Below are 27,773 nucleotides of genomic sequence, written 5' to 3' on the forward strand. Positions count from 1 at the left end.
GCATGCAAGGCCATGCCAGATCCTTTGTATACCTAACAGACACAAAACTGTAGCAATCCACCTTCACAGATCTTTGGGATCTCAGCACAGCCCCTAAAATATCTCCAGCAGCATTCCGTCCTCAGTGATCCCTCCCGAGCAGGGATGAAACCTCTTATCTTGTTACAGGGATGCTTGTTACTTCCATGTGCAAGCAGCTATCCAGCAATTTACGCTACTGACACTGATGTGCCTGGTAGTCCCAGGAGGTCTCTAAGGCAAGGAGACCTGATTTGCTGGAATTGTTCAGTTCACACCAGTTGTGAGAGCCACCATGGAAAGGTACCATTCAGCAAGATGCTGGCATGCAGCCTAGCTAACCTAGGTTACACTAGCAGGTTCTCTCACGGCTGCTGCTGATGCACATACATAATCATCTTCATCACACTGATCTCCTTCAGCTCTCTTGGGACACCTACATGGAACTGAAGCAGTCTGAAACAGAGGCAGTAACATTTCTGAATGCACATGGTGCTAGGAACTCTGATTTTCCAAGATAAGCACACACCCATAAACCAGACCAACAAGACTCAGGAGCGTGCTACCCACACACTGTATGACACGCATCATGGTAGAAGGGAACCTGGACCACACTCTGCAGCTCCAGTACTTCCTCATGATGCAACACAGCTCTGGCATCTCATCTGGGATCAGGATGCAACTGTTGAGAGGAAGGGTGTGGGACACTGCCGCCACTTACCAGCTGAACCGGGACCGAATGAGGTACAGTGCTAAAAAAATCCACCCAGGGAAATTATTATTCCAGGCATCCAGAGGCAGGACAAACTAGCTGCAGGGATGCTCTGCACATGGTCTGGTGATCAACACTGGTGAAGTCCATTGTAAGACAGGGCTTGGCACACACCTCCAACAATATCCTTTCTCCTGCTGACCACCACTGTGCACTTGCCAGAGCTGATGCAGATGACACGTACCCTTGCTGAGGGGTCATTCAGCAAAGGAAGATGAGTTTGTTGTGGCAAGCTGTTTCCTGTGATCTGTACCCCATGAGCTGGCTCCTGTGGCCAGCTGCTTCTGGGAATGTTCAGAGACAGGAGATAGGTTCTGGGGTACTGCCAAGCCACTCTGTCCACTGCAGAACATTAAAATGCAACATATATCCAGTCTGCAGCTTCTCCCAGAGCTCCCCCTCTCCTCTCCATCCCTTATAGATGACATGGCGTGCCTGTGAGATGAGCTAAAAACCTCCCTGCATCCCAGAGTGCCCAGCAGCACCTGCAGCACAGAGAGCAGCATGCAGCAAAGAACAGCCTCTAACACAGACCCTCTGTGACACCCACAGGTACCACACTGCTTTGTTACTCAGCATGTCCCCTGCCAGGCGGCTGAATAGTGCACGTGGGAAGGGGAAGCGTGCTATGGTATGGTAGCCAAGCACATCAAGGAAGGAGAAGTAAAATCCCACTTTAAGCAAAATACAGCACAGGGAACTAGTGATCTTCTGAAGGACAGGCTGGGACCCTCAGGACAGCCTGCAGACAGTAATTCAATTCCTCTCTTTCAGGGCAAAAAATGTTAACTCTACACGTGGGTGACAAAAGCTGTCAGGTAATGCTGTCACATGTCCTTTGAAGTCAGCCAAAAAAACAGAAAGGAAAATTCTACAATACTATCAAGAGCACCTTTGCATCCAGAAGCAAAAGGCAAGAGACTTCAACAGAAGTTAAATAACGTTTATTTAAATCAAGCTAAATAAAAAAGTTTCCTGTTTTTCAGAGTCAAAGCCCATTACAAGCACAGATACCTTGATGAGGTCAGAAAGGCACCAGCCACACAGCTACTGAAATCAACTAAAAAAAAGTAATCTGATGTGCCTCTGGGCTTGGTCTATTTACACAAGAAGTGTTAGCCAGATCTAGCAAAAATCATGACTCTAGTATTAGCATTTTCAGTCACCCATGAACATGTTAAGCTCACTAGCAGATCATTGTCAGCACTGTTTGCCCTCAATTATTGTCTGCCCAGGGCAAACATTTGGGATACAAGCTGATAAATGGAGACATCATGTGGTTACCCATACAGAAAAGTAACTCCCTCATTAAAGAACCTCAAGGATGAAGAAGCAATTTTTGAACCGTAGCATTGTATGACCCAAGTTTAGTTTAACACTGGAAACAAAGATCTCACAGTTTGTAAGCAGTACAGATAAATCCTATAGCAGGATTTGATGCACAAATGCTGTCTCCCTACATGGTACCTTCTCCTCTCTAATATGCAGGGATTTTAAAATGCAATGAATACATTGCATGAGCGTTCAGTGCACTTTTAAGTGACTGAAGAACAATGCAGATACAAGCATTCCTCCTGCTATTGATATACTTTGTCCCAGCTAGGAATCATTCTGAAAGAAGATTTTTAACATTTCTTGTTGCAAATTCCTCTCCAAATGTCTTATACTTCCCCCCCACTGGTCCCCCCACCAAGGTTAAGGCATGTTAAAAGCATTCTGCTTCAAGGAATACAAGCTTAGGAAACTCAATTTTTAATTTTTATTAGCCACAAAGGTACTACCCTAGGAGTTATTTATGGGCTCTATTATAAAGCATTCATTTATTCATTCAGAGTCAGAAAGAATTTCTCCAAACTGGAAGAAGCTTAATAGTTTTCTGATTAACACAATGTGTTTTGTTAATGCAATGGGTTTTCTTCCCCTTTACTCACATGTGCTGCATTTCACACTAGACCTCAGTAAGCACACAAAAGCAAAAATATAAAATTACATCACTTTGTATACAAAATAACTGTATCATACTACTAAAACTACCAAATTGCTTGGCAGAATGAAAACAAAGCCATACTAAAACAGGCTAATGAAGTGAACAGAGGGGTTGCCACCAGTGTCCATCCTGAGGCCATAACTAACATATCTCCTCTTAGGACACCTTCATAGCATCCAGGGATGAAGGAAACAGCTTTAGCATTTTTCAAATCCCAGTTGGTAAGTCTGCTTTAAAGGAAGGAGTTGTGTTCACCTACAGCAGCTGAAGAGGCAGAAAGACTGGCCCAGAGCTCACCACTACCAGCAGCTGGGCAGCCTTGCAGTGCCCTTGCAGACAGAGCTTTCCCCCAATTCCACTGAATTCCAGCTGGTTTCTAAAGACACCAGACTGTACAGAGTTTCTTATTTATATATCAATTCCAATTAAATAGTAATTCTTCTTCAAAACTTTACAATTTTACTTGAGAATTAAAAAAAGTAATCTATTATTTTTAATGCAAAGGGATAATCAGAGAAGAAAACTAACTGGTCCAAGACTCACAGCAGAAGGCCAATTCTCCTCACTAAGTGTTACTTCCATACCTGTTCTGTCACTCCTCTCCAAGTCTTTTTCTAGTGCTGGGAGTAAAGCAACACCAGCACTTGTGTGCTTTTACCTAACACATTCTCCTGCCCAGAGAGCAACAGCGTTACAGAGCAATTAAAAAGCTGAGGCAAGGAGTACAAAGCCAACAGGTGAGAGGAAGAAAAAAGCAAAACATGGGAGAAAAAGCAGGAGAGAAAAACTACAAAAATATTGGAGGTGGCAGGAGAGATAAGTGGTGTTGAAGTTATTCATGTGGAGTTTTTAGAGGTTACTTAATATCAGCATATGGCAGGGGCCTGAAGAGCAAGAACAACAGTGAAGTTTTCTGGGTTAATAGCTTCCTTAATATTCCCACAGGATTCATTACTACTCTAAACATAGCGCAGAGGAAAAAATAAGATCCAAGGAGATCATCATCAGGGGCAGGTTCAAGATAGGGTTCTTTCAACTTCCCCCAAACTGTTTTCTCTCCTGGAGCTGAAAAATACCCAGAGCTCTTATGCAGCATTAATACTGACCCATTTAAATGTGAAACACGCAATCCCAACAACACAAGGCAGAGTGAAAGCAAATAAGAAGGTTTCATTCACTTTAAAAAAGTGGAGTTATATTTGTTGAACTATATTTGGAGTTAATTCTTCAATGCCTACTACAAACACCTAGCAGAAATATCCTTCATTGCATGCTTGTTTTCAGTGCAAGAGTCTACCAGTTAAGTTGTCCTAAAACCTTTAATGTACTTAAGGGTTTAGAACACTTCAAAACTTCAGCAGAAAACCTATTCCTGAAGGCCTGAATCTTGAGTTAATGTTTGTATTTGCACTGTGCCATCTACCTTCATGTGCTATGTGAAAGCTACTTCAAGCTTGTGAGGTCTTGTCAGTAAAATCCAGTGTCAAAGAAGAGACTGTCCACTCTCATTATCATCTGCACATTATACTTGTTTCCATCACCCACAGAAGGGAAATGACAACTAGGCCCAACAGGAAAAAACCTGAGCCATGAGCAGGAAACAGAATTTCTTGTTTTGACTACTAAGGTAAGAAAAGGTAAATAGTGGAAAATTCCCCTCATAGAAGGACCATAACAGAGGTGGATTATTTGACAAGTTTTCCTCACCACTGCTCTTACACAGCCAAGCCACCTGTCTGAGTAGCTTCACTGTCTTAAAGAAAAAGCATCAAACCAAGAAAGGAACCAAGAAATAGCATTACTTTAGACTATCTGTGAGTATACGTAATTGGGAAGTTCTTGTATTTTGGTTTTTTGAAGAACTTTTAGGGCAGCAATCCACAACTATGAGAGAATGAACAGAAGTTTGGAGGGACAGAAGAGTGTTTATTTGCTCGCACTTACCTTGGTTAGGAACTGAAGCTAGGCATGGAGTTGAGAAGCTCCTATTAAAGGCTGCATGAGTTCCCACTGTAAACAAGTTTCTTTAGCCTAAATTCAACACAGTGGGTGGTGCTGGTATAAGCTTGATGCAATTTTTATGACTGTGAAAATCTATTTTTATTCTTAATATAGTTGGTTATGTGTATTTATGATCAAGTTATTAAACTTTGAAACTGAAAACAAATCCCATGTAGCTTTAACATGGAAGTGCAACAAATGTTTGCTGCTTTTGCCAGGCTTCTGTTTTGTGATTACTGTACACTGCAACTACAAATATTTATGCAGTGTATATTTCTGCAACAGCTCCCACTATCAGCTATCAACTGTCCCCACAAATCCTAGCTGTAGGCTACACTATTTCCATCCTCCTTTCACTGAAATTCTTGCTTAGCATCTGTTCTGGTTGCAGTTAAAAGTAAATGGTGATGAAAATCAAATATCCTCATACTCTAGAAATGGAGTTTTCAAGGAGAAGGAAAGAAGCAGCCTCACACTGGCTCTGCTCAGGCACCAGGTATCACTAACTATGCAAGCAACAAAATCCAAGCCTGTTTTTTGTTTATGGCTGACAAGTCAGATTAAAAACCTTATGTTTTTAAAGTTGCTTAATAAACCAGTAGAAAGATAATGATTACCCAGTCTCATCATTTACACATGAAAGGTGGAACAGAGAAGCTACAGTAATTTGTTGCCAGACTTCACTGGAACAAACAGCTGCGTTTTACTTATCTTCAAATATCAAAGGACTTGAGTGGGACAGAGATTACTTGGCTTGACAAGCTTTCAAAGACCCCTCCAGCTCAAAACCAGAAATGTTTCTGAAGAAAGTCATGAAAGGATTTAATACAAGTCTAGCAGCCATTCCTATATATTAGCACAAAATCTACCATCATCTTCTAATCTTGTCAAAGCTAAGACAAGATGCTTTTCCTCCTTTCCATATCCAGTGGAATCACACATTACCAAAGGCTAGAAATAGACAAGTTCTTCCTCCCAGGAAGCAGAGGCTTCATGGCAGTGTTAAGCTGCTTTAAATCTGCCTGTCCCATGCTAGCTCCTCACTCGAGCAACTTGTTTTCTGCCCGAGAGGGTCACATTAATGCCAGGGCAGAGGAGACATGGAAGCGTACTTGGGACAGTCTGACCAACAGCAGAGCCACATCCTCCAGTGCATCCATGAGCTACACTGAGTGTCAGCCAAGTTTCTTCTTCACCCTCCCACCCTCCTTTAGAGCAGATAAACTGAAGACCTCAAATCACCTTCTCTGCAAACTTTAATAAAATTTATTCTACTCTCCCAGACTCCTAGAAGACCACTGTGAAAATCTGCTCACCTCAACCAAAAGGAACAGCAGGAGTTCAGTATTTTCCCTTACTATATGCTGCAAACTGCTATATTATTTAATATATCAAATACCTTTGACAACAGCAGTAAAATCACATTGCTCTTGCTTAGAAATACAACATTTCAAGAAAACAAAGACAATGCCTGTGCTGCAAAACAAACAGAAGGGTTACTGAAGAACCAAAAAAAAGATGTGAAAGAACTGAACTCAAACTTTTGTAATTGTACCCACTCTAGTAGGCTGAGCAGAGAGTTAAAAGTTTTAGGTAGCTGGAAATAGCTGCTGCCTCAAAGCCAGTTTTTTTGTTTAACACATGTGGTTAGACAGCCAACAACCATTCCTGGGGATTATCTGCTCAGAGTATGAAAGACAATAAAACAACCCACCACTGCTTTTTCAGGCAGACCTGGGCATGATTCCCATTAGCACATTTTTATTTTAAAACTGAGTGTGATTGCTCTGATTTTATAATACAAGAAAGCTAAGCACAGATGTCGGTACTTAGAGCTGCACAAAGCTTTGCCAGGTAAATAATAAATTGCAGAGTTATGAACTGCTTCTGAACATACACAAATATATTGCATGGCACAGCAGTTTAAATACATTAGTCACTGTATGCAGTTGGAAAAACAGCATCTTCCAATCTTTATATTAAAACAACGCAAATCCAAAACCCAAACAGGTAAATGCACATTTTTTCCCTGTTGATTTTGGATTAAGCTTTAAGTGAGAAACAATGGTAGACAGCAGTTTTAACCACTGAAGGAGAAAAGCAACGACTGTTGTTCAATGCTGGTTTACTGTAACAGTAATGAATTATTAAAAAATAAAACTACCAAAGAAAATACACTTATACCAAGTTACTGAAGGTACTTGATGGCTTCTTACATACTATCAGTTTTCTAGACTGCAAAACACAAGACAACACAGATATCAGCAGTCATCAGCCTTCTCTAACTTCCATCTATGTCAATTAACAGCTGCAGTTAATTTGTGGTTTTATTAATTTATGATGTAAGGCCCTGCTCCATTTTGCTGTGGAGTGTGGTTTAGTGTAATGGCTATTAGAATGTTCTTCAGCTTGTTCAGATTTTCTTTTTTCCCTTCCTGTTCCTTCAGGAAGTGTAATACTTGACAAATTTAACCTGAAATATAAATTTTTCTCCTGCCACTTCAGTGCTTCATAATACTTGCAGGACACATACAAGGAAACCATTTAAACCTTTAGAAAGCTTTAAAATTAGCTTTACCAATGTAAAGATTGTGAATTTGACCTAGAATTTGCTTTACGATTGACAAAGTGCCCCTCCTTTATTAATTTATTGTTATTCTTATAGAATCAGAACATACCTCCTCTTGTGGACAAAACAGAAAGGCTTCTCAGGCAAGTTCATTTGACCTCAGCCTGGCATCAGGATGAGACCAGATAAGCTGTGCACCACCTCTGTCACCTCCTTTGCAACTTGAGCTACAGCAGATTTTCTGCGACTGCCCATGGAAACCCTATAAACCCAGCTGACCCCGGTAGGAAGTGAAGGTCTGGACATCAGCAGCCTTCATCAGTTCTGCCTGGATTTACAGTGCTGTGCTCAGTTAACCGCTCTGTTCACTCTGCTTGCTATACTTGGTCCTAGACATACCACTTGGAAAAAAAGAAACCTTGGAAAAAAAGCACTGCACAGAACACTGACAGGGTGATCAGCTTGTTCATTTTGCCACACTTCCTTGAGTTTCTGAACTTTCTAGATTGAACACACCCCAGTAGGTAACACAAGCAAAAGAGGAGAAATTCTCAAATCTCTTTTACTTGATAGGCCTCCACCTAAATCCTTATACCCACCCTGCAAAGTTCAAGGAGTCATTTGAGGCAAGTTTACAATGAAGAGCTCATCATAATTCTGCCATTTATTCTATGTAAAATTATCCAATGCAGATCAGTTTGAGCACATACTGTGCCTCTGAAATTATTATTAAATCTTGCATTAAAAATAATTTCATTCCATTTAATAATACAAGAAATAATGTAATTCATTCATAGTATGTAAATTAACTCCTTTCAGTTTTTCTGGTTTATGTTTCTGCTTGAATTCAGAGCTTGCACTTAAATATTTTTGCAGTATACAAGAGATTGTTTGAAGTGCTGTAGTTTAAGTCAGACCCAGACCAAACAGTCTTGAAAAACATGATCAGCATCATTAGATAAACTCTTTCTTGATGCAGGTCTTGGGCAAAATGCAAAAGTTATTATGGAACAAGTCAAACACATCCTCAAGTTCCTGCATTGTTCTAAGGTCTTTGAGACATCTATCCCTTCCACAGCAGCAGACACCTTCCATAGGGAGTTCAGTGCATGTCTGCTATCAGTTACAGCTGAGTGAACAAATCCTCATGCTCAAAGCATCAGTTGTAAAGCACTACTGTACTAACAAAGCCAAAAGAGCCACGTCAGTTTACAACACAGGACATGACCCATACTTGCAGCCTGGGAAAGCAAGTCAAAGGAGAATTACTTTCTTTTTATAGCCTGGTTCTCTAATTAGGATTTTTGTCCACACTGTAATTTGGTATTGGAGAAAAAAAGAAAAAGAGCACCATATACTTTAAGCAGACAAATCACTATGAGCTATAAAAACTTGCTAGAGCTGAATTTACTCAAACATAACCTGCAAATGTCCCAGATTCTTCAAGACCCAAAAACTATGAACTACAATTGTTGCAAGCACAATGGGAACATCAGTTCTAGTCCTTATTAAAATGGCTGGCCAATAAGCACTAATACCCTCTGTGTGGAACTACTGTGATCCTGAAAAATTTGGGACTCAGGAGATTTGAACAAAAAAAAAAAAAAAAAAAAAAAAAGAGAGAAAAGAAAGAGAGGAATAAAATAGCCATATCATACCTGGACACCAACCCACCAACCTGGCATGAAGAGGCCAAGCAATAAGCACAATGTTTGCCCCTGGGGACAAGTGAGAGAAAGGCTTTTGGAATGAAAAAGGGCAAGATTAAGCTCAGATGAAAAACATCAAACTAGGAAACTGTTGCTTGATTATTGTGCAAAGATTAAGTTACCTATTTTGCCACTCTGAGAAAGTTTTAAGTGTTTTAACATGACTGTGAAATTGACCTGACATGAAAAAGGGTAACTCGGCTAATAAACTGGGAAAACAGACAGGATGACTAATCATGCAGTTGATAAACAGCTTGCTTTGCTAGAAAAAAGAGTCCTGACCTTCAACTATTCAGTCCTCCTGTGCCTGCATATTTCTGCTCTGTTCCCTGAAACTCTCCCTATTCTACAACACAGAACAGCCCCTGGCAGCCAGATCCCAGGACAACTCCCACTGAAAAGCAGTGATCCCTGATCCAACAGCCTAGAGAGCCCATGCTCTGCAGCCTCCTTCAAAGTCCCAAGAGAGCCCTGCTCACATATTTTACTAGCATGGCTGTCACGCTAATTTCCTGCCTCCAAAGTCAGAATTTAGGGTGCAGGCACAACACATTCCCTTGAATGGCACAATGATTTCTTGGTGCTAGTCACCTTGTTCTCTTGTGCAGGTCTCAAACAGAAGGACCAGCACTGTTCTATCACCCCAGCAGAGCAAAGGAAAAAAAGATGAAGATTTCACCTTCATTCTTGAAAGGAAAAATTTCTAAAGGCATTGTCTAAGCAATGAGCATGACTGTTAAGGATTATCCACAAGTATGAATCTCAAATGTTAACCTCAGAAGTCCCTTATCAAAGTTAGCACTAAGCAAAGGGATGAACCAGAATTTACTGTTCCCTTCAGCTTTATAGAGGGGGGGAAGGTGTGTTGGGAAAGATTTCAGGCTTTGCCACATGTGAGGAAGAACAGGCCTGTCCTCCTTCATTTGTCAGCATGATTCTTTTAACTGAGTAACAGGTAAAAGAAAAGCGTTTTAAAAAGAATATATTGCCCTTTTCCATTAAAGTTAAAAGTCAGAAACCTTAACAACCAGCACACTTCTCCTAGAAGAATTTTTTCTATATGGAGACAACAGCTCTCTGATTTACCCGTTTCTGTGATTAGCATTTCAGAGGCAAACCCCTCCCAGTGCAGGCTTAGGTCAGTGGTTTCAGCAGTCTGTCCAGAGCACAGGGGTGTGTGTTCTGAACAGGACTGATCCAGAGACATGAATAGACTTAAACTGAAGTAGGCATGACAAAGTCATGCAAAGGATTTCTCATGGCTTCACCCACCATGAACATTCACAAGCTCTAACAGGCTTTGCAAGACGACCTAATCAGATTTGTGATACACATTTGCACTTTCTGCACAAAAAGGATGAGCAAGTTTTGTCCCATAAACATTTCCACTCACCTGACAGATAGACCAAGTAAACAGCCTGCTCTAAACCCTTTTCTCAATTGGCTCCTTGAGCATCTAAAAATCACATCTAAAAGGTGGCAGACAATATGCTCTGAACAGACAAGAGCCACACAGCCCTGGATGTATTTGATGACACCAAATCAAACACACTGCACCAGCAAACAACAATGAGCAGGTTGAAACCTCTTGCTAAATCCTTATCAGTACACAGCAAGAATCCAGGCCAAAAAAAGCCACATGACTGCTCCAAGTCTCAAATCAAGTCTTGTTTCTGAATCTGTTGCTGACGAGATTGTAATTCCAAAAGCCCTGTGCTATAAATCACTAGACGGCTGGAAAAAAAACTGTGGAGGAAGTGTTAACAAGTGTTAGGTTCTCCTGGGATTTAAGGAGCTCTGCAAGAAGACACCTTATTATAAAAGCTAATCCTCTTCTGAAGAGACTGCCAAACGTGGTCCTTAAAGAAAATAACACATCGGCCTTAAACCTGATGTCATTTTGACATTCAGGCAGTTCTACCCAAGGTTTGTTTGATGATTCAAAATGGGAAGAATCAGCATTCCTTAGTGTAAGGACAGAGGAGTGGGAAAAAAAGTCATCATTTGCCTGTTTGCCAGGTTAACACAGCCAAACAAGATCTTGTTTGTGACAATTTTTTTTTTCTTTCAGAACTACACATCTGTGTGCATTCACACACAGGCATGAATAACTTGGGTGTGACACTGACTGTCAACATGGGTAGATAAGATCTCTAAATGTGAAGTAGTGGTACTAAGATCCCCTCCCTCCAAGTGGAATGGTGCACTTGGCATGCTCAGGTGATGACAGGGTACCAGCAGCACAAGGTACATTCACCTCAGACAACAAAGGGGCTCATGGTGATTCTCAGCATGGCATCCTTCTAACACCTTACAGGCAGCAGTGCAGTTCCTCTCCCTGCCATGAAGCCATGCCATTCCTGCCAGCTGCAATGAAGTGCCTGTGAGGAAGAGCAAGATGGCTCCTAGATGCCTCTTACATCATTTCAGCCTTTAAATGGGTGCCACAAATCCACTCTTGCCACAGCACGCTCTGAGGCACTGAAATGAAACTGCATCTTACCTTGTCTTTGGACAAAAACCCTGAGCAGTGGATGAGCACTTGAAACAGCCTTGAAGAAGTTATCATCATTATTAATAGGGAGAAGGTCTCCATGCACATCAGCATATCTGATCATCACTTCCAGGTTGGCTATGTGATGAATGTGAAGAATTAGTTTGTAGAAGTCTTCAAACTTTCCTGGCTTGTAGCGATCCAGAGAGAACCTTCTGAACTCTGCCCCAAACTGCAAGAGAAAGCAAACAGAGCATCAGCAGATGTGTCACCACAGGCCAACACTCCAGTTTGTCATTTGAACAAGGTATAGATCACCTCTCTTCACAGAATTAGAGAGCCACAGGATCAATCATTGGAAAAGACTTCTGAGATCAAGTCCAACTTCTACTACTCAAACCTATTCTGTGGTGAACACAGTCACATGTTGGTGCTTACAAGTCTACTAGTGGCCTTTTAGGTCCTACCATCAGAACATAGCCATGGCTACCGAATCATCACAGGTACACCCAAGTGTTCTGTGTTAAAATAAATAATTTTTAAAATATTAAGTTTTCATTAAATCCTCTAGAGGATAACTGCATTTGTAAGACTTAACTTTGAAGGTCCATCATTCATTATCATCATCTCAGGCATCCACAGAACCATTCCTTTCCAAAGCAGAAGTATTCACTCTACTGCTTTCAAAAGTTACTCAGCTATTCAAACAACCTTATAAAAATTCTTTGCACGTTTCCCATCAATACCACTGGGATCCCAACCACAAGACCTTTAAAGAAGCATGGTATGTGAGCACACAGCTTGTTATTAGAAAATACACTCATACATGACCCCTGAATTTCCTGGCAATCCACGCAGCAGAAAGAAAGTTAGTTTTCATGGCTTTAATTTTTCTGTCACTCCACTGGTTTTTATTTTTAAAGCTTTACAGACCATTAAGTGCTTGTCAAAAAAAAAAAAAATAGCAGGGGTAGGAGGGTGTGATTTGGCACAAGACAACAGAAAATGTTATAAATCCATGAGGCTGTTTTAAGTAAGTAAAAGTGGCTGAGAAGATTTCAATAGTCCTTATTTCTGGTATTAGAAACAAAATATGCTGTTCAGAACCAGAAGAAGAACTTGATCCTCTGTTTAAGGAAATTACAATAATGAAAACAGGCATCTAGTTAGACTAAACAGCTTAAATCACCTTTCTGGTACATTTAATTTAATATTTCAGATTGAATAGTATGAGTAAATTACTGTTCATCAACCGAACCTCTAAAGCCATCCTGACTCGCTCCTGAAAGCGAGGAAACGAAGGCAGAAAATCCAAGAACAAGTAAGGCTATAAGTAGGACCTCATGGAAGTTCTTATTTGCAAAGTCAGCCAATACCAGGGCTAGAAACCAAAGACATAAAACTAACAAGCACACAAAAGAAATAAGAAGGGGGAGAATCTTCTCTAGACAAATTCTTCCTCAAAATAGAGAATTACTTGCTTAGAGGTTCTCAGCTGTTAAATCAACTATAAATGCAAGCCACTCTTTTGCTGAGACTAACAAAAGTATGAATCATCACCATAATCATCTTCAAGCAAAAAGGAAAAAAAGAAGCCAACATAACCCCACTGGCTTTGGGCACAAGCATGTTCTCAAATTACTTCCGCAGTTATGAAAATCCCTCTCTTGAGCATCAAAGCCTAGTTGTGATCATCTGAAAGCTTGTTTAGTCAAATTATGCTGCTTGTTTGTAATATTAACTGCTAGTTCCAGTTTGGATTTCAGAGTGCCCATCCAAATGCACACAAAGCGAACAAACCACAGCTGGTTCCAATGGAGGAAAAAAAGTCCTCATTTGTCCTCCACCCCCTGTTCCTCCCCAGAAAAATCTGAGCAGCAACTTACTTCTGTGGACACACTTCAAACCAAAAATAAAAAGTTTAAGTCTTTTTATTTAAGAAGTATCTTAAAGTTTTCTTTTTCTTAGATTCAAGCTAGAAAAAGCCATCTTCAAATGCCAAGTTTAACACCATGACAAACTAAAGGGGAAGGAACAAGACCTTTGTAGGTTTTGCTTAGAGTTGCATCTACTGTTCTGCACTCCTGGCCAGGATGCCAAGATTCCTTAGGATTCGCTTAGCCAAAATGCCAGGGTACTCAGATGCCAATCCCAGTAAGCATTTGTTCACTGGACAGCACACATAGTACTGTGGAGGAAGCAGCTGCTATCAGTCTTACCCCAGGCAGTACAACATCCCCTCTACACAGACCCCTTGGACCTGTGGTCTGCTGAGGGAATCCATGCTGCTCTGCCCAACACAGCTGAGGCGGAGCTCAGGACATTGCACCCAGCAGGAAAGTGACAAGGAAAAGGACACAGGAGAGAACTACGCTTACTTGCCCTTGGCTGGTATGACCCACAGCTCAGCTTAGGTTGCCACCTGAGAAGACAGCTGGCAAAAGGGCCAAGCCTCCCAGCCTAGCCCCTGCAGGCACACTGGAAACTAGTGATCAGTGGAGTCTGACATGTGGGAATGCCACTGCAGGCTTGGGGCACTGAGGTCTGACAGGAATGCTGCCCAGTCAAAAATTGCCTTGTTCACATGTTCAGCCTTAGGAAAGCCCAAGAGTCCATTTCATTTGCCTGGGAATAGCACAATAGTAAACAAATACAAAAGACTTCACTTGTGCTTTCTCCATGATCCAGCTTTTTAAGGCAAGGAAGCTAGAAGGGGATTCTGTAGAGAAGAAGGGAAGAGTCAATAGATTTAAGCAGATAATGAGAATGTCTTTTTTTTAAAAAAAAGGTTAGTATTACTGTAGTAAAAGTTTAGCTGATTTATTCTCCCTGTGCACATACACAGGCAGCAACCATTGTCAGCAGGTCTTTTCAGAAGAGGGGAATAAACCGCTTCAGCTCATTCATCATCCCCCTAATGAGGCTGATAGAGAGTATGGCAGTAATAATGGGGTTTGCAGTGCCACTCAGCTTGGAGACTGGGTGCTCTGCATTGTATTCAGCCAGGATTTCAAGATACCATCCACCGTGTATCTCACAGAAACTAGAAATTCTGATAGCCAAAATGACTGATCTGCTTCTCTAAGCCACAAAGTTCATCTTATCATATCCCTTCACAGAAAGATACACAAGGACTGGTGTCTGCCAGCAAAGTCTCTGCCAGAACAATGCTGTATTTCACTGTCTGATAAACTAACAGCTTTAACAAGCAGATTAGTTTTCCATAATGAAGTAAATTATTCAGGCCTATTTAACTAATGCAAATACTGCATCCAGTATTGCAGAAGTCAGAGGACAGGAGTAAGACAGGGAACTTAAAAATAATTTAGTCAGACAGAGTCTAATCAGTCTTATTATGACTGATTATGACTGATAAAAACAACTTAGAAACAACTGAACATTTTGTTTCACAAAAATAACCTCTGCCCAAAGTTCCTCAAAGTATCAGCCAATCACAGTATTTGTTGTCTACAGTTTGATGACAAAAAGCACACAACAAAAATGCAACACATCAGGCATGAACCCCAAATAAAAACAGATGCCCAGAAAGGTGTTTTGATAAAAGTTGTGAAGACACAGCTAGCTGATCAAAACTTCTACAGGCTGATCAAGACCAATCAACTACTTTATTTGGTTTTTTTGGTTTGGTTTTTTTCTGACTAAAGGGTACAAGAGGCCAGAGGAGATGAGGGAGCAGGATTTTGAGGTTTGTTTACTTAGAGAGCTGTTGTTTTGTGAAATGAAGGAGTTATTTGCAAACAAAAGAGAGCAACTCTTTTTTTCTCTTTACATTTTAAGTTTCAAGATGTTTACAGGGCCAAAAATGAAGCCCTATGTTTATGAGGTGCCATCCTTCTAGTTTATTGCTGGCTTTGAAATCAGGCTATTGTAATAAGAAGACATCAAAGAGCAACATTTAGCAATAAACATGAGTTACATTAGCCACCTACTTCTCTCATGAAGTAAAAAAATCAAGAACAGAAAGAAAGCTAAACACTTTCATCCTTGCATAGACGGTAATTTCTGCTTGCATGTGAGATTTTCAAAACTGGGAAGACCTAATCAGGGATGCTTTATCAGTAAAAATGAGCAGAGGGCAAGAAAGGAGGATAGAAGAGAATGTAAATGGTTTTGTGCTTGCTGGCTTCACCTGGAACTTCAGAGCTCTGCCATCACATTCTGTTTCTTTGTTTCCTTTTTCTCCCCCAGTTACACCTCTCCCAGCTCACACACATTCTCTGGCTCTGCTCCCAGCCCCAGAGTGGCTGTCACTAGTGGCAAGAAGCCACCAAGCAAGCAGATGCTCTCTTCAACAAGTTCTCTCTTCAATGGCTTGCTCCAGAGCAGCTCTGCTTCAATAAAATGATTGAGCTAGTGGAAAGTGTGAGACTTCATGCCCTCTCAAATCTCGCTATTTCTTTCAAGAGAAAGTCACAAGAGCAAGACAGCTTCTCTTCTGTTTGCCCTTCATAGAAATCCCATCAGGGACACAGTTTCACTACCTTCAGCCCCAAACTTTTTTCCTGATTGAAACCATGCCATACTTCTACACTCCTTCCTTCTATTCCGCCCTTTTACTCTCCCAGAGAAACACAGCCATGCTTTAGTACCTTAAATGTTTAGAATAGTTGCTCTTACCAAAGAAAAATCAGTGGCTCCCCTTCTTTTTCCTGCTTCTCTGACACAATATTTCACATCACATTTCATTCAAAGAACAACCTTTGTAACTCCTTCAACCCTCTCCAGGGGTCTGTAAGGCTCAGTTCAGGACAACACTTTTCTCTCTCCTACATCTCCTCAGAAGCGAAATTCTCATCTCTCTGTTTCCATCACCCTCAGACCACCTTCTGCTCCTGAGATGCACCTCACATTCACTCTCACAGATATTTGACTCTCAGTTCAAGCGCAACTTAAAGCCAAGGTTACCCTTTCCCCTGCCTCACTTACTTTATTTCACATGTTTTTAAAACTAGACCACTACACGGCTTATTTTGCCTCACCACTGCATGGCAGTCTGTGAAAATAGTTATCCACAAAAACAATTTTTTCAGCCTGTTTGGAACCACCAAACCTTTTTTTGCCAGCCATGTTCCAGTAGTTCCTCTCCTATCAGGGCACCCATGTCGCTGCTTTCTCCCTACCATCTCTGTCAGCACTACCTCCAAGCAGCACACTGCCAGCCTTCCTCACTCCTGATATTTAAACCCCCAGTCACCACTCTCCTTCAAGAAACAATTGTTTGCAGGAAAGCAAGGACTTTAAAATAAATCAGTGATTTAAGTGCCAAGTCTACCTTTCCAAAAGGAAGTATCTTCCTTTTTTAATTCCAGTCCCCTGCCTCTCTTTGCTCCCTCCCTTGGGAACAAACCAAAGTCTTTTTGCAAATGATGTGGACCGAGATGGTCCTGGATTTTTGTGCAACACACACTCTGACACACCACAGAGCTTAAGCATAAATACAGCACAGGATGCACACATCCATGACATTTCACCATCAGCACGAGGGAGAAAAAGAAGATTTGGCACCTTGACACCCAGAGAGACAAAGCAGTCGGGTCTTGTGAACACTGTGATAACCCTAGCTTCCTCCAGAAAGGCAGCCCTGCCCTACTACAGGTCTCCAGAAAGAGCAAACCACTTTCAGAACATTTACTGAGAGGTATCTACATGGATACAGGAAACCTGCAACCAGTAAGGGCTCTGGCTGGTTGCAAACTTATTTAAGACCTTTTTAGCTGCTGCCAGAGGCTTCCCCATGAGCTCAGTGCCAGCAACAGCTGCAGAGAAGTAATTTGATGCAGATGCACGCAAACCCCTGGCCAGACCTGAATGGGGACTGGGAACAGCTGTGCAGAGAGGAAGCAGGAGGGATGGCACAAGGCTGGGTGGCCCTGGGGCTGGTGCACCACACCAGCCATTTCTGCTTGAATGAACTTCTGGCATTTTCAATGAGAATGGGAATACCTCCACACAGAGAGATTTTGCCTTCACTTAGAAGGAGGCAACGTTTCCCAAGGTACATTTAATCTTTTAACTCATGGCCTGCCATTGTAAAGGTAATTACAGGGAAGTAGTGAATCCTTGGAAAACCTTTCTTGGCTCCTAAAAGCTCAGATTAAGTGCACACAAAGTCTCTCAGAAAGGGAATGATAAGGGACCACAAAGGAAGGCACTATTAATTGCACCTCTGAAGCACTCCTTGGAGGTGGCTACTCCTGGAGCCTGTTAGACAGAGCCTCCACAGGTATTTTAACCTCACACGGGAGGCATTCCTTTGACTTGGCTGTAAACAACATTTAATTTTCTGAGGTGCTCTTTAAAGTTGAAAGGTCCATTGTTCAGTGTCCTTTAGGACTGTTTCAGTGTGGTGAGACTAAATTTGAGAAGACTACTCATATAAGACAAACAGGCTGGACAAAGTTTTAAGCAGATCAAAAATTCCCAAGTTACTAGACTAAAAAGTATTACAAACAGGAGAGAAGCTGGAGGCAGGATCACGAATGGGAAATCACGGGAATACTGGAACACAAGATGGCAGCCTTCTGGTCAGTGCCATCCATCCAGTTAGCACAGCTGGTACCCATACCAATATACTTGCTTCAGGAACATTGTTGGAGGAACTACCAACTTTCTGTGACAAGACAGACTTGAAACTACATCAAACCTGAGCACCAGAGCATATCCTCCCACCACAGCATGCTCTGTGACACCAGGTAGCTCAAAGCAATGTTCCAGCATTCCCTGTATCTCCTAGAGGCACTACTGCTCCCACAGTGTCAGAGTACACATCACAGAAGTGAGTTACGCTGTGCTGGTGCTTGTTGCAGTTGTCACCTGAACAGAACCATCCTAAGATGATTTGTCTGTGCCACACTTTTCAGCTGAAAGGTTTGGCCTCTCATCTGTGAAGGGCAGCAGGCATGCACAGGACCCCCTGTCGTGGCTCAGCTGGAAGCTGTGGTCACTTTCTCTCATGGCACCTAGCAGACAGACTCAGGGTTACTAGGTATGATCACTTCAGAAAGACATCCTACTGTGAAGAACAAAGATTTGTTTGCAATGAGAGAGGAACCAGGAGTTTAGTGGGTGCTATTTAGCGCATCAGAATAAGCACAATACCTACCGTGAAAAGCCCAGCAAACTGGGAGGGAAAGAAACAGAGGCAACACTTCTTAAGAGATTAATATTTACAGTCTCTTTCTCTTGACACGTTTTGCAACAATCCAGACTGTCTCAAGTTGCTATTACTGTGGCACACTGTCTTCATTTGAGAGGGGGAAGCATTGTGGTTTTCTGAGTCCGTGCCACATTTGGTTTGCATATAATCAAATATGTTTTCAAGCTCAAAAACAGAAGTTAAATCAGATGGTTACAAAGATTTTTACTGCACTTATTTTAGTTTTATGCCAGGTATGACAAGTATGACCTTAACTTGGAAGAATCTAAAGTACTGCTTAAAAACTTTAAGCAGACTTAAAGTCTGTTTTAACATTCTGTAGCATTTAAAAAGAGCGCTGCTTTTTGATCTATTTTGAAGTGTGCTACACATGGAAAACTTTTCTTAAAACTTCAGAAGGCCTGTACAGCTTCAGGGTTAGAGTGAAATCAAAGCACACAAGGCTGGAAAACACCATTTGTAGACCTCTGTCAGTTAACACCAGACAGTGTAGAACTAGACCTTTAAAATCTCTTTAGAGGGGACTATTAAAAGTAAGCTTGCTCTTTCTGCTATTGCTTCAATTTTAACACTGCTTGATGTTACACTTTACACATTTCAAATACACAATGGGTATATATACACTGCCATAGCTGAACAGTCATGTTCAGCAACAGTCATGCAATACCAGCAACATCACCAGGGAGGAAGATGCCAAAGGTTTAAACCATCAATCTTTATGTAACAGCACAGGCACACTTTTAAGAAAGGGGGACAACACGTGAGCAGGACAAAGCACCCACAAGCTGTTTGAATGCTACATCTATCTGGCAGCTGGGTAGGCTTGCTAAAGCAGTGACTGCTACACGTGCCTCAGACCAAAACAGTCTTTCAGCTGCTAGTGACTTCATAAGCGCATGGAGCACAGCTGATCCCAAATATGCTTTTTGTCTTTGAACACCATAACAGTATCACGTCTACTGAGGACACATCAGAAAATGAATGAAAATTTATTAATAATCCACTGGTGGCATCCATCTAAACACCAACATTTAATGAGAGTTAAAACAGGATAGGTAGGAAAAGAGAGTATTAAAAAATATAGTTACAATTAACTGGTTCTGTTTATCTTGATGGGTTTTTTTATAGTAGTAGGATGTTAGTCACATTATTTGTAAATCAAGTGCAATGCAAGAAAACATGACACTATTAATAAGGCAGAAATGTGACAGTCAGCACATGAGTCAGGTAGCTGTCTTTTACAATCCTCGGCCACTGTCAAAAGTTCCATTGTTTGAGAGGGTTCATCAACAAAGGGTTCTTCTGCAAAGCACTTTTATCAGGGAACGATGAGTACATTTAGCCAACTTTGAAATCATGAAAATTTATTCTTACTAGTACATACAGTTCACAGGAATTCATACAGTAGTAGCAGAAAAACAGTACTCTGCTGCTTTTAAGCCAGACACATGGACCTGTCAGTTTCAAAGTAAAAAAAAAACTTTCACAAACAATTCAAAGTGCTATCATTTAAAGGCCCGAGGCAAGGTTATACTTCTACTGTTCCAAAATATCTAAGAGATTGGAAAAGAAATACACATTTGCGCTGACAGTTACCCTCCCATTTCAAAAACTGCGTATAGCATTCAAGGGAACAAAAAGCAAAATATCCTTTCACTCAGAGCAAGACAAAAGAAGATTGGCTACATGGAGTTATAATTCAAGAGAAGTTCCAACACTAATGTAGGAATTCCTATTTGAAAAGCATTTGTTCTTCTGTAGGCTTATATTCACAGGCAAAGAAGCCTGTAACCTCTCTGTAAAGCTAAAGACAGAAAATGAAAAATAGGTTAAGAACTCTGCCTGTGGCCACAAGATCCCAAACAAAACAAACACAAAAAGCCCCACACATTGCAGGCACTGGAGCTCTTGGTAAAAGGGAAAAAAGGGGGAGAGGAAGGGTCATCTGGAAACCTTTTTCAGAGATTAAGAGGCAGTTTCTTGAGAGGGGACAGATACTTTACTTGTCAGCCAACAGAGAAAAGGAGCCAGTGAGTACTAGGCACATGAGAATACACAGTTGTTTTAAACCAGCATGATAATGTGTTTTCAGATCCTGTCTAAAAGGACTGAAACATTAATCCTGAGCTACAGAGACAACACCTAGATAAGAACTGAGCTTCTAATTTATTTTGTCGTGAAAGATGGGATAGAAGGCCTAAGGTGTAATTACAATTAAATTAATATTTTCTTACAACAACTTCTAAGCAGGTTTCTCTTTACCCTTCCTCTTTTCTATCTAGCAATAAGCTTCAAAGTGTTTTGATTTTAAGGCCAGCTCTCTGAGGATGAGGGTGAGGAAGGGAAAAAGCAGGGTGCAGGATAGAAGGGGACTTCTTAAAGAAGATGACTGCAGCAATTTCCACCACTGCCATGTCTGAAACAGAGGTGTGCACAGATGGCAGTGGGTTTCCCCCTTCAGTATTTACTGCAGCACAGAGACCCATTAAGCTTTTGTAGCACCTTACAGTAATCCAGAGAAAAAGTGACCTGGCATAATCCAAAAGCTACAACACAGTGCCACAATGCTCATCCTTCTGCAATGACAGAGCCAGAGAATCTATCACTGACAGTGTCCCCCCAGTGAAGTCACAGTCATGAAAAATGCACCGACACAAGAGCTGAAGCATGCTTTGGGCCACGTTCCCAGCAGGGGTGATGGGTCAGGCTAGGTTCAGCAGAGCTACAGACTGGTTCAGACCCGCAGAAATCCGATCATCCACAAACCACACAGGCCTACTGGACAATAAAAAGAGGAATACCGCCTGCAGGTTTTGGCCCGATGGTATAAGAAAGATGCTGAAAACTGGAATAAGTTCAGCCATCAAGATGCTCCCTCCTTCTCCTCCCCCCCCCACCCCTTCCAACACATAGATACATACACACACTCTTTGTTTTTAACAACCCTCTAGCACACATCAAGAACCTTGTAACTTAAGGATACTTAGGGGTTTCCAGAGAAGCATCTTACCCAGCACAGTACTTAGTGCTGACAAACTCTCCCTTTTCAATAATCAAGGGCAAAAACTGACTTTCAAGAATTTGTTTTTGGAGAAAATGAAAGAAATTGAGAAAATCCAGAAAAATCAGATTTCACAGGAGCCATTTCTGAATTGCGACTAATGCAAGACACCAACAGGATGCTGGTTTATCCTTAAGGAACCACCTGGTTATCATAAGAGAGGCAGGGATATCAAAACCCCAGCATCTGCAAACAATCTCCCATCCAACACCCCACAACCATTTTTTCCCAGAGCTCCTTCGGATCAAACTCAATCTTCAGAGGAGAAAAGCTGTTTCACACCGTTGTGTAAAAGCAGCACTCTCTCACACTCAGCTCCTCTGCTAAAAGGGATTCCACCTGCCCACGGACTGCCACTTCCCCAGCCTTTGAAAAGCCACCAAGAATCCCTTGATCCCCGGCCAGCAGCATGCCCTGGCGCAGAGGCTGAGCTGCACCCACCTCCGCTCACCTGGCAGCCTGTGCTCTCAGGCGATAGCTGCAAAATCATGAGTTCTCAGACTCAACTTTCAAGTTCTCAGGCAAGCCCAGACAGGCCTCATACTTACAAAACACAAGCAACTAAGTGTTTAAAAGGTTGACTACACAGGGCTACCAAAAGTAGCATTACTGAACCTTTTCGTTTCCCCAGCCTCAGATAGTCCAAGCAAACAAAAAATCTCAATGCTCTGTATTTCTGTATGATTACAGCACAGAAACACAGTGATCCACAGGGACAAGGCTGCCAGCATCACAACCCACCCTACAAGAGCATCGTGTTTCTGTAAGAGGTATAAGGTTTTTACACAGCACCTAGCCAGGTACCATTGGCCAAGACCTTTTAACTGGACCTCCTTCAGATCACTGAAGAGTAACTCCGTGAGAGGGAGCCGAGGAGCTTTACAGGCAAAATAAAACTATCTTGCAACATCAGCACTGACAGCCTGCTACATCAACAGCCAGGCTGTTATTGTGCCCAAGTCACGCTAACACTAAAATTCACCAGCACCAGGAAATTCAGCAGCACGGCTTCCACTGACACACTCTGCAGGTTCACAGATCATTGCTGGGTGTAGGCCCTCAACAGGGTATTTTGAATGTAGCTTCTATTTTAAGTTCTTCCAATGCAGTGGAGTTCTCCATACTAATTTCTGGACCATCAGCAGTGACAATGCTGAACTACAGAAGGCCTTTAGTCCCACCCATGCAAGTTTATTTTCCTTCCCTCCAAAAATCCGCAATCATTCCCAGGCTTACAATCTCCCGATACATCATTCTGTGTCTATAGAACCAGGCAGGATTCACTTACAGAATTCCTGCAGCTGTAAGGGAAGCTATGAATTTGTTATTATAAGGTTGCTTTTTAATTGTTAATAGAACAAACTTAAGCTATGGCAATATTGAAGTAGAAGAGAGAGGATGAACTTAAAAAATCTCATATGTGGTCAAGGCTTTAGTTTAACACTCACAGAATGTAAGGGGTATAATTCAAAAGACAGGATCTGGAGCATTTGGGAGCCACAAGGAATGTTGTGGGTGGGTTACATCTCAGAACCAGTACAAGCTGAACCAACACTTTCCAGCTATGGAAGAAGAATGAAACTGTCTAGGCCAGTTGAGCCCTTTCAGTTGGCAACAGCAGGTTAGGAAATAAGGGCCTGAACCCACATTTCAGGTGCCATGTTTAGAAATAATGATTGGAGGCTCCCTTGGATAAAAGGTACTTCTCCCACTGAAGCCATCTCTGCTCTATGCGTTGCTCAAGGCCATTTGATCTGAACACCAATTTTAACAGCAAAAATGGACAAAAATGAGCAGCACCAAGCAGAGGGTCCCAAAGACATCACCTCCAACACCATCTCAGCAGGTGATCAGGGACTCCGGGAAAGGTTATCCATACTCTTTTCAACTTATGCATTACTTAAACATTGCCTGTTACATGCGTATAAAACAGGGGCTTTCGGGGAGATTTTACAGTTTTGCTCAAATGCTATTTATTTTTGCCCTCAGAGGCACGATTTTGATGCGCCGGTTCAACCGAGAGCGACCAAAGCCTCCTGAGGAGAGCTGAGCACGACCAGCGTCAGGCAGAGCCACCCGACACCATCCCTGGCGGCGGCCAGCCCCGCCGATCCCGGCTCCTTCCCCAGCCCCGCCAGCGTGCACAAGCGGACGCCGGTGCCGGCATCCCGGCACAGCCGCCGCAGGACCGGGAGGCTTCCCGCAGGTCTCCCTCCGGCTCCTGCGGCTCGCACCTACGGCAGCGCCGGCGGGGAGACCCGGCCCCTCTCCCTCCCGCTCCTCTCCGCAGAACGCGTCGGGGCGCCCATCCCGCCTACCGGGAGCCGGTCGGAGCACCGGGGCTGAAACGCCCCGGGGCGGGGCGGGAGCGGCACCGCCGCCGCGCCTCCCGGTGCCCCCGGGCCGAGCCCCGGCCCGCCCGCCAGGCGAGGCCGGCGGCGCTTCCCGAGCCGCCCCGCAAAGTTACCGCCGGAGTCCCCGCGGCGGAACAAAAGGCGGAGCGGGAGCGGCGGGCGCCGCGCCGGGGCGGGCGGGGAGGGTCGCGCCGCCGCCTCGGCCGGGCAGGGGCGGCTCGCCGGGAGCTGCGCCCGGAGCGCTGATCCCGCCTCTCCGCAGCCGCCGCCAGCCCGTCCCGCTTGCGGGCTGAGCCTGGGACTCGGCTCCGGCCGCACCGGGCGGGGAGGAGAGACACGGGGGAAGGGGGCGGGGGGCTCCATTCATTTTCGGGAGCACCACCGGGCAGGAGCGCTCCCGGCCGAGGCCGCGCCGCGGTCTGCTCACCTTACTCTTCACTTCCACCGCGCTGCACTCCAGATACCGCAGAGTCTGAGATTTGTTGAAACTCCGGTTCATCTTCCCGGCGCCGCTGCCTCCCCTTCCCGCGCCGCCGCCGCCTCCCGCGCGCCCCCGGGCCGCCCGCACGAGCCGCCGGCCCCGCTCGCGCCGCGCGCTCCGCTCCCGCGGCCACTTTGTTCCCGGCGCGCGCGCGCCAACGGCAGCGGCGGCGGCGGCCGCAGCGATCCGCGCGGGGCTCGCGCTCCGGCTGGGCCGGCGGCGGGCGGGCGCCTCGGGCCGGCGGGACACGCCCCCGACAGCCCCGGACACGCCCCCGACAGCCCCGGCCTCGGCACGGGCACGCCCCCGCTCGGCCCGGGCACGCCCCTCCTCGGTGGCCGCGGGGCTCCGGCGCGGCGGGAGTTGCTGCGGGAAGCGGCGTCCCGGGCGGCCGGCGGGCCCCGCTGCCGCGGCCGCGCACCGAGCACGAAGCGCAGCCGCGCCCCGGGTGCCCCCCGGCGCTCGGAGGTGCCCGTTGTGCGGCACAAAAGAGACCCGCACCAACTTCTCCAGACGGCGCTGATTGTTCTTGAAAGAGGGTTGGGATCTGGAAAGTGCTGCGAGTCATTAATTTGAGACCACAGATCACCAGGTTTGGGAGGGGAGTTTCCACCACGCCCTCCTTGAAAAAAAACGGTGGATTGCCTCCCTCTGCTAGCAGCTCTCACTAATTAGGTAGGTTATTAATTTGAGAATCTCGAAGGAACTTAACTTCTTTACGTCTTCTGCCAAGGATCTTTTTAATTTTAACAGGCCTTTTTCCTTCAGTCAGCATCTTTTAGTCACTGGGAGCCTTTGAAAGTGGTATTTTTTTTCCTACACAATCCTGCCCAAAACATCAAGTCGTGATGTACAGAAGCTCAGGACACAGCACAGACCTGTGCAACCAGTTTTCTGCTGCTCGACATCTCCTAGGATCGTCTGCCGGTCTAAGCAAGGAGCACAAAGTCCTAACAGACAAAAGCCACCCATCTCTTCTCCAGGTGTCAATGGCAGTGATGGGAATAACCACGAATTCAGGGGCAAAAAAACAAGAACTGAGTTGACTTTTCATGTGACTCCAAGTAGGACGATCAAAGCAAATGACCCAAATACAAACCAGCTCCATCTTATTGGAAAATAGACCTGAAATGAACATTTGCCACATGTTCTGGGCTTGCACCGTGTTTGGAAGTCTTGCTGTAAGTTAAACTGTATAAATAAAGTCTAGAGAGCTGAGAAAGGAAATGTTTGTATGAACTTGATCTTTCTTCTTTTCATCTTAGCACGAGCAATGTAGCAGCTTTGCTTTCCTGCTGTGATGGCCAAGGCCAGGCTGTGGAGATACAGCATCCCTGGGGTGCGCAGAGGCTGAACAGCCCTTTCAGGATGTTTCAATGTAAAGATGGATCTTGAAATCCAGCAGCTGGATCTGTATGATTTAGTGCTTCAGCATCTGGAGCAACAAGGCCAGTGCACTGGCATCAAGTTAATCAGTAGCTGGAGGACTGGTCTTCAGTCCAGTTTTTTGAAATTTTTTTTCAATTTCTTTGGTCAATTTTGGGGGGTTTTTTGTGGGTTTGGTTTTGGTTTCATTTTTGGTTTTTTTAAGAAACAAAGCTCCCAATAGACAGAAACCAGCAAGCAATTTTAGTCTTAATTTTAAATTCGGTACTTGTATTTGTGATGCCCATTTGAGTACACATTAAACTTGCTTGACTTTTATTTTATGCTTACTTCAGGGAGCACAAATGTTTCATTACCATCTCTTTTATATTAATAAAGACTCTTCAAACTAATAATGCCTACTGATTTGTGTGTAACCAGAGTGAGAATTCAATTAAAATTAATTTTAAAAAAATATATATCTTTGGGTGAGATAAAAGCTGGTAACCCATACTGAATTGATAGAGAATGAAGATACATGTTTCAAAGCACAAAACAGGTTTATTTACCAGCAGAGCTGAAGGGATTTCCACTCTCTCTTCCCCAGTCACTGCAGATCCTGTTTGTATTTCCACCACCACATGAATAGACAACCCTCTTCTTCTCATCTACCCTGTCTTTGAAGCTAACAGGTATATTGAGGACAAGAATTACTTTACTTGAGGAGTGGAGCTAATATATTTTCTGTTTCTTCTATCCTACAATAATTCAGAAATGGTAGATTACTACTTGTCCTTTTTAATTTTTTGATTCACCTGTAAGAAAAGCTGCTTTTTGGCTGTTCCATTCCTTCCCAAATTTTCAACATTGCATTAAACTCTTATTATAGAAACAAGATGAATACACTAATATGAGGAAATATGGTTTTTATATCACCAAAGGGGCTACTGCTAGCAAGGATTCCTTTCAAATTACTTCAAATAAATCTGATTTCTGCTGTTTTTTCTCAATCTGAGTTAAATATCTATCCTTTTGTAGGTCAGTGTAGACACCTTTAACCCACTCTGATCTGAGAAATGAACAGTTTCTGCATAGCTTATTAATTAGGCAAAAATTGGGGGTAATGTATGAAAAAATGGCTGTATTCTATTGTTAGTGGAAAAATAGAATGTTACATAAGTATTTATAAATTATGTATGATTTGTTGATATTATTTCTTAGTAGAATTTAATAATTTATTAAAAGTGAACGCTTCTCAATCAAGCTTCCCTGAAATCCAACGTGGTCCATTCTTGTAAATTCTTTAAGATACGCTTCCCTTTCGCTATTTCCAAATTAGTTGCAGCTTTAGTCCATTTCCTCCAGAGCAGAGCTGGGACATGACTGGGACAGCTTGAGAAAATTCCTTTTTCCCTTGCCTCCCCTTTCCATGCCCGTGCTGTGCTGTACGCGTGCCGGCAGGACCCAAGGCAGCGGGGCTGCTCCCAGGCCACCCCAGCCTGGGCTGCACGAGGTGCAGCAGCCCCTGCCAGCTGTTTTCCTCCTCACACTCAGTCACAAAGATGGTTTTCATTTAACTGCTTTTGCTCAGCCACCTTTCAGGGGTTTTGTTTTTGGTTTCTTGGTGTTTTTTTTTTCTCATCGCTTGCCAAGGGCACAGCATTCCTTTGACAATTTCTATAAATCTTCATCTGTTTTAGTAATCTGTGGTTATTTTACCCTGTTTCTGACCTGCAGAGCTTTTAAATCACCGTTCCTTCCCACGTGCCCATCTCTCAGCCCTTT

The 27,773-nt window shown here is 43.3% G+C and overlaps 1 protein-coding gene across 1 annotated transcript in view; it reads right to left on the reverse strand.

Annotated features, from left to right (window-relative positions):
* The window catches only part of LOC110469686 (partitioning defective 6 homolog gamma), a 66,046-nt gene extending 41,264 nt beyond the window's left edge, over positions 1-24,782 (reverse strand). The window contains exons 1-2 of the mRNA XM_021528672.3: positions 24,570-24,782; positions 11,560-11,782 (exon numbers count right to left, since the gene is read on the reverse strand). Of these exons, the coding sequence (XP_021384347.1) occupies positions 11,560-11,782; positions 24,570-24,641 (295 nt within the window). The 5' untranslated portion in view covers positions 24,642-24,782. The remainder of the gene's footprint in view (positions 1-11,559; positions 11,783-24,569) is intronic.
* Positions 24,783-27,773: the final 2,991 nt, after the last annotated feature.

The sequence above is a fragment of the Lonchura striata genome, chromosome 2 (genome assembly GCF_050655825.1).
Source record: "Lonchura striata isolate lonStrDom1 chromosome 2, ASM5065582v1, whole genome shotgun sequence".
Lineage (NCBI taxonomy): Eukaryota > Metazoa > Chordata > Aves > Passeriformes > Estrildidae > Lonchura > Lonchura striata.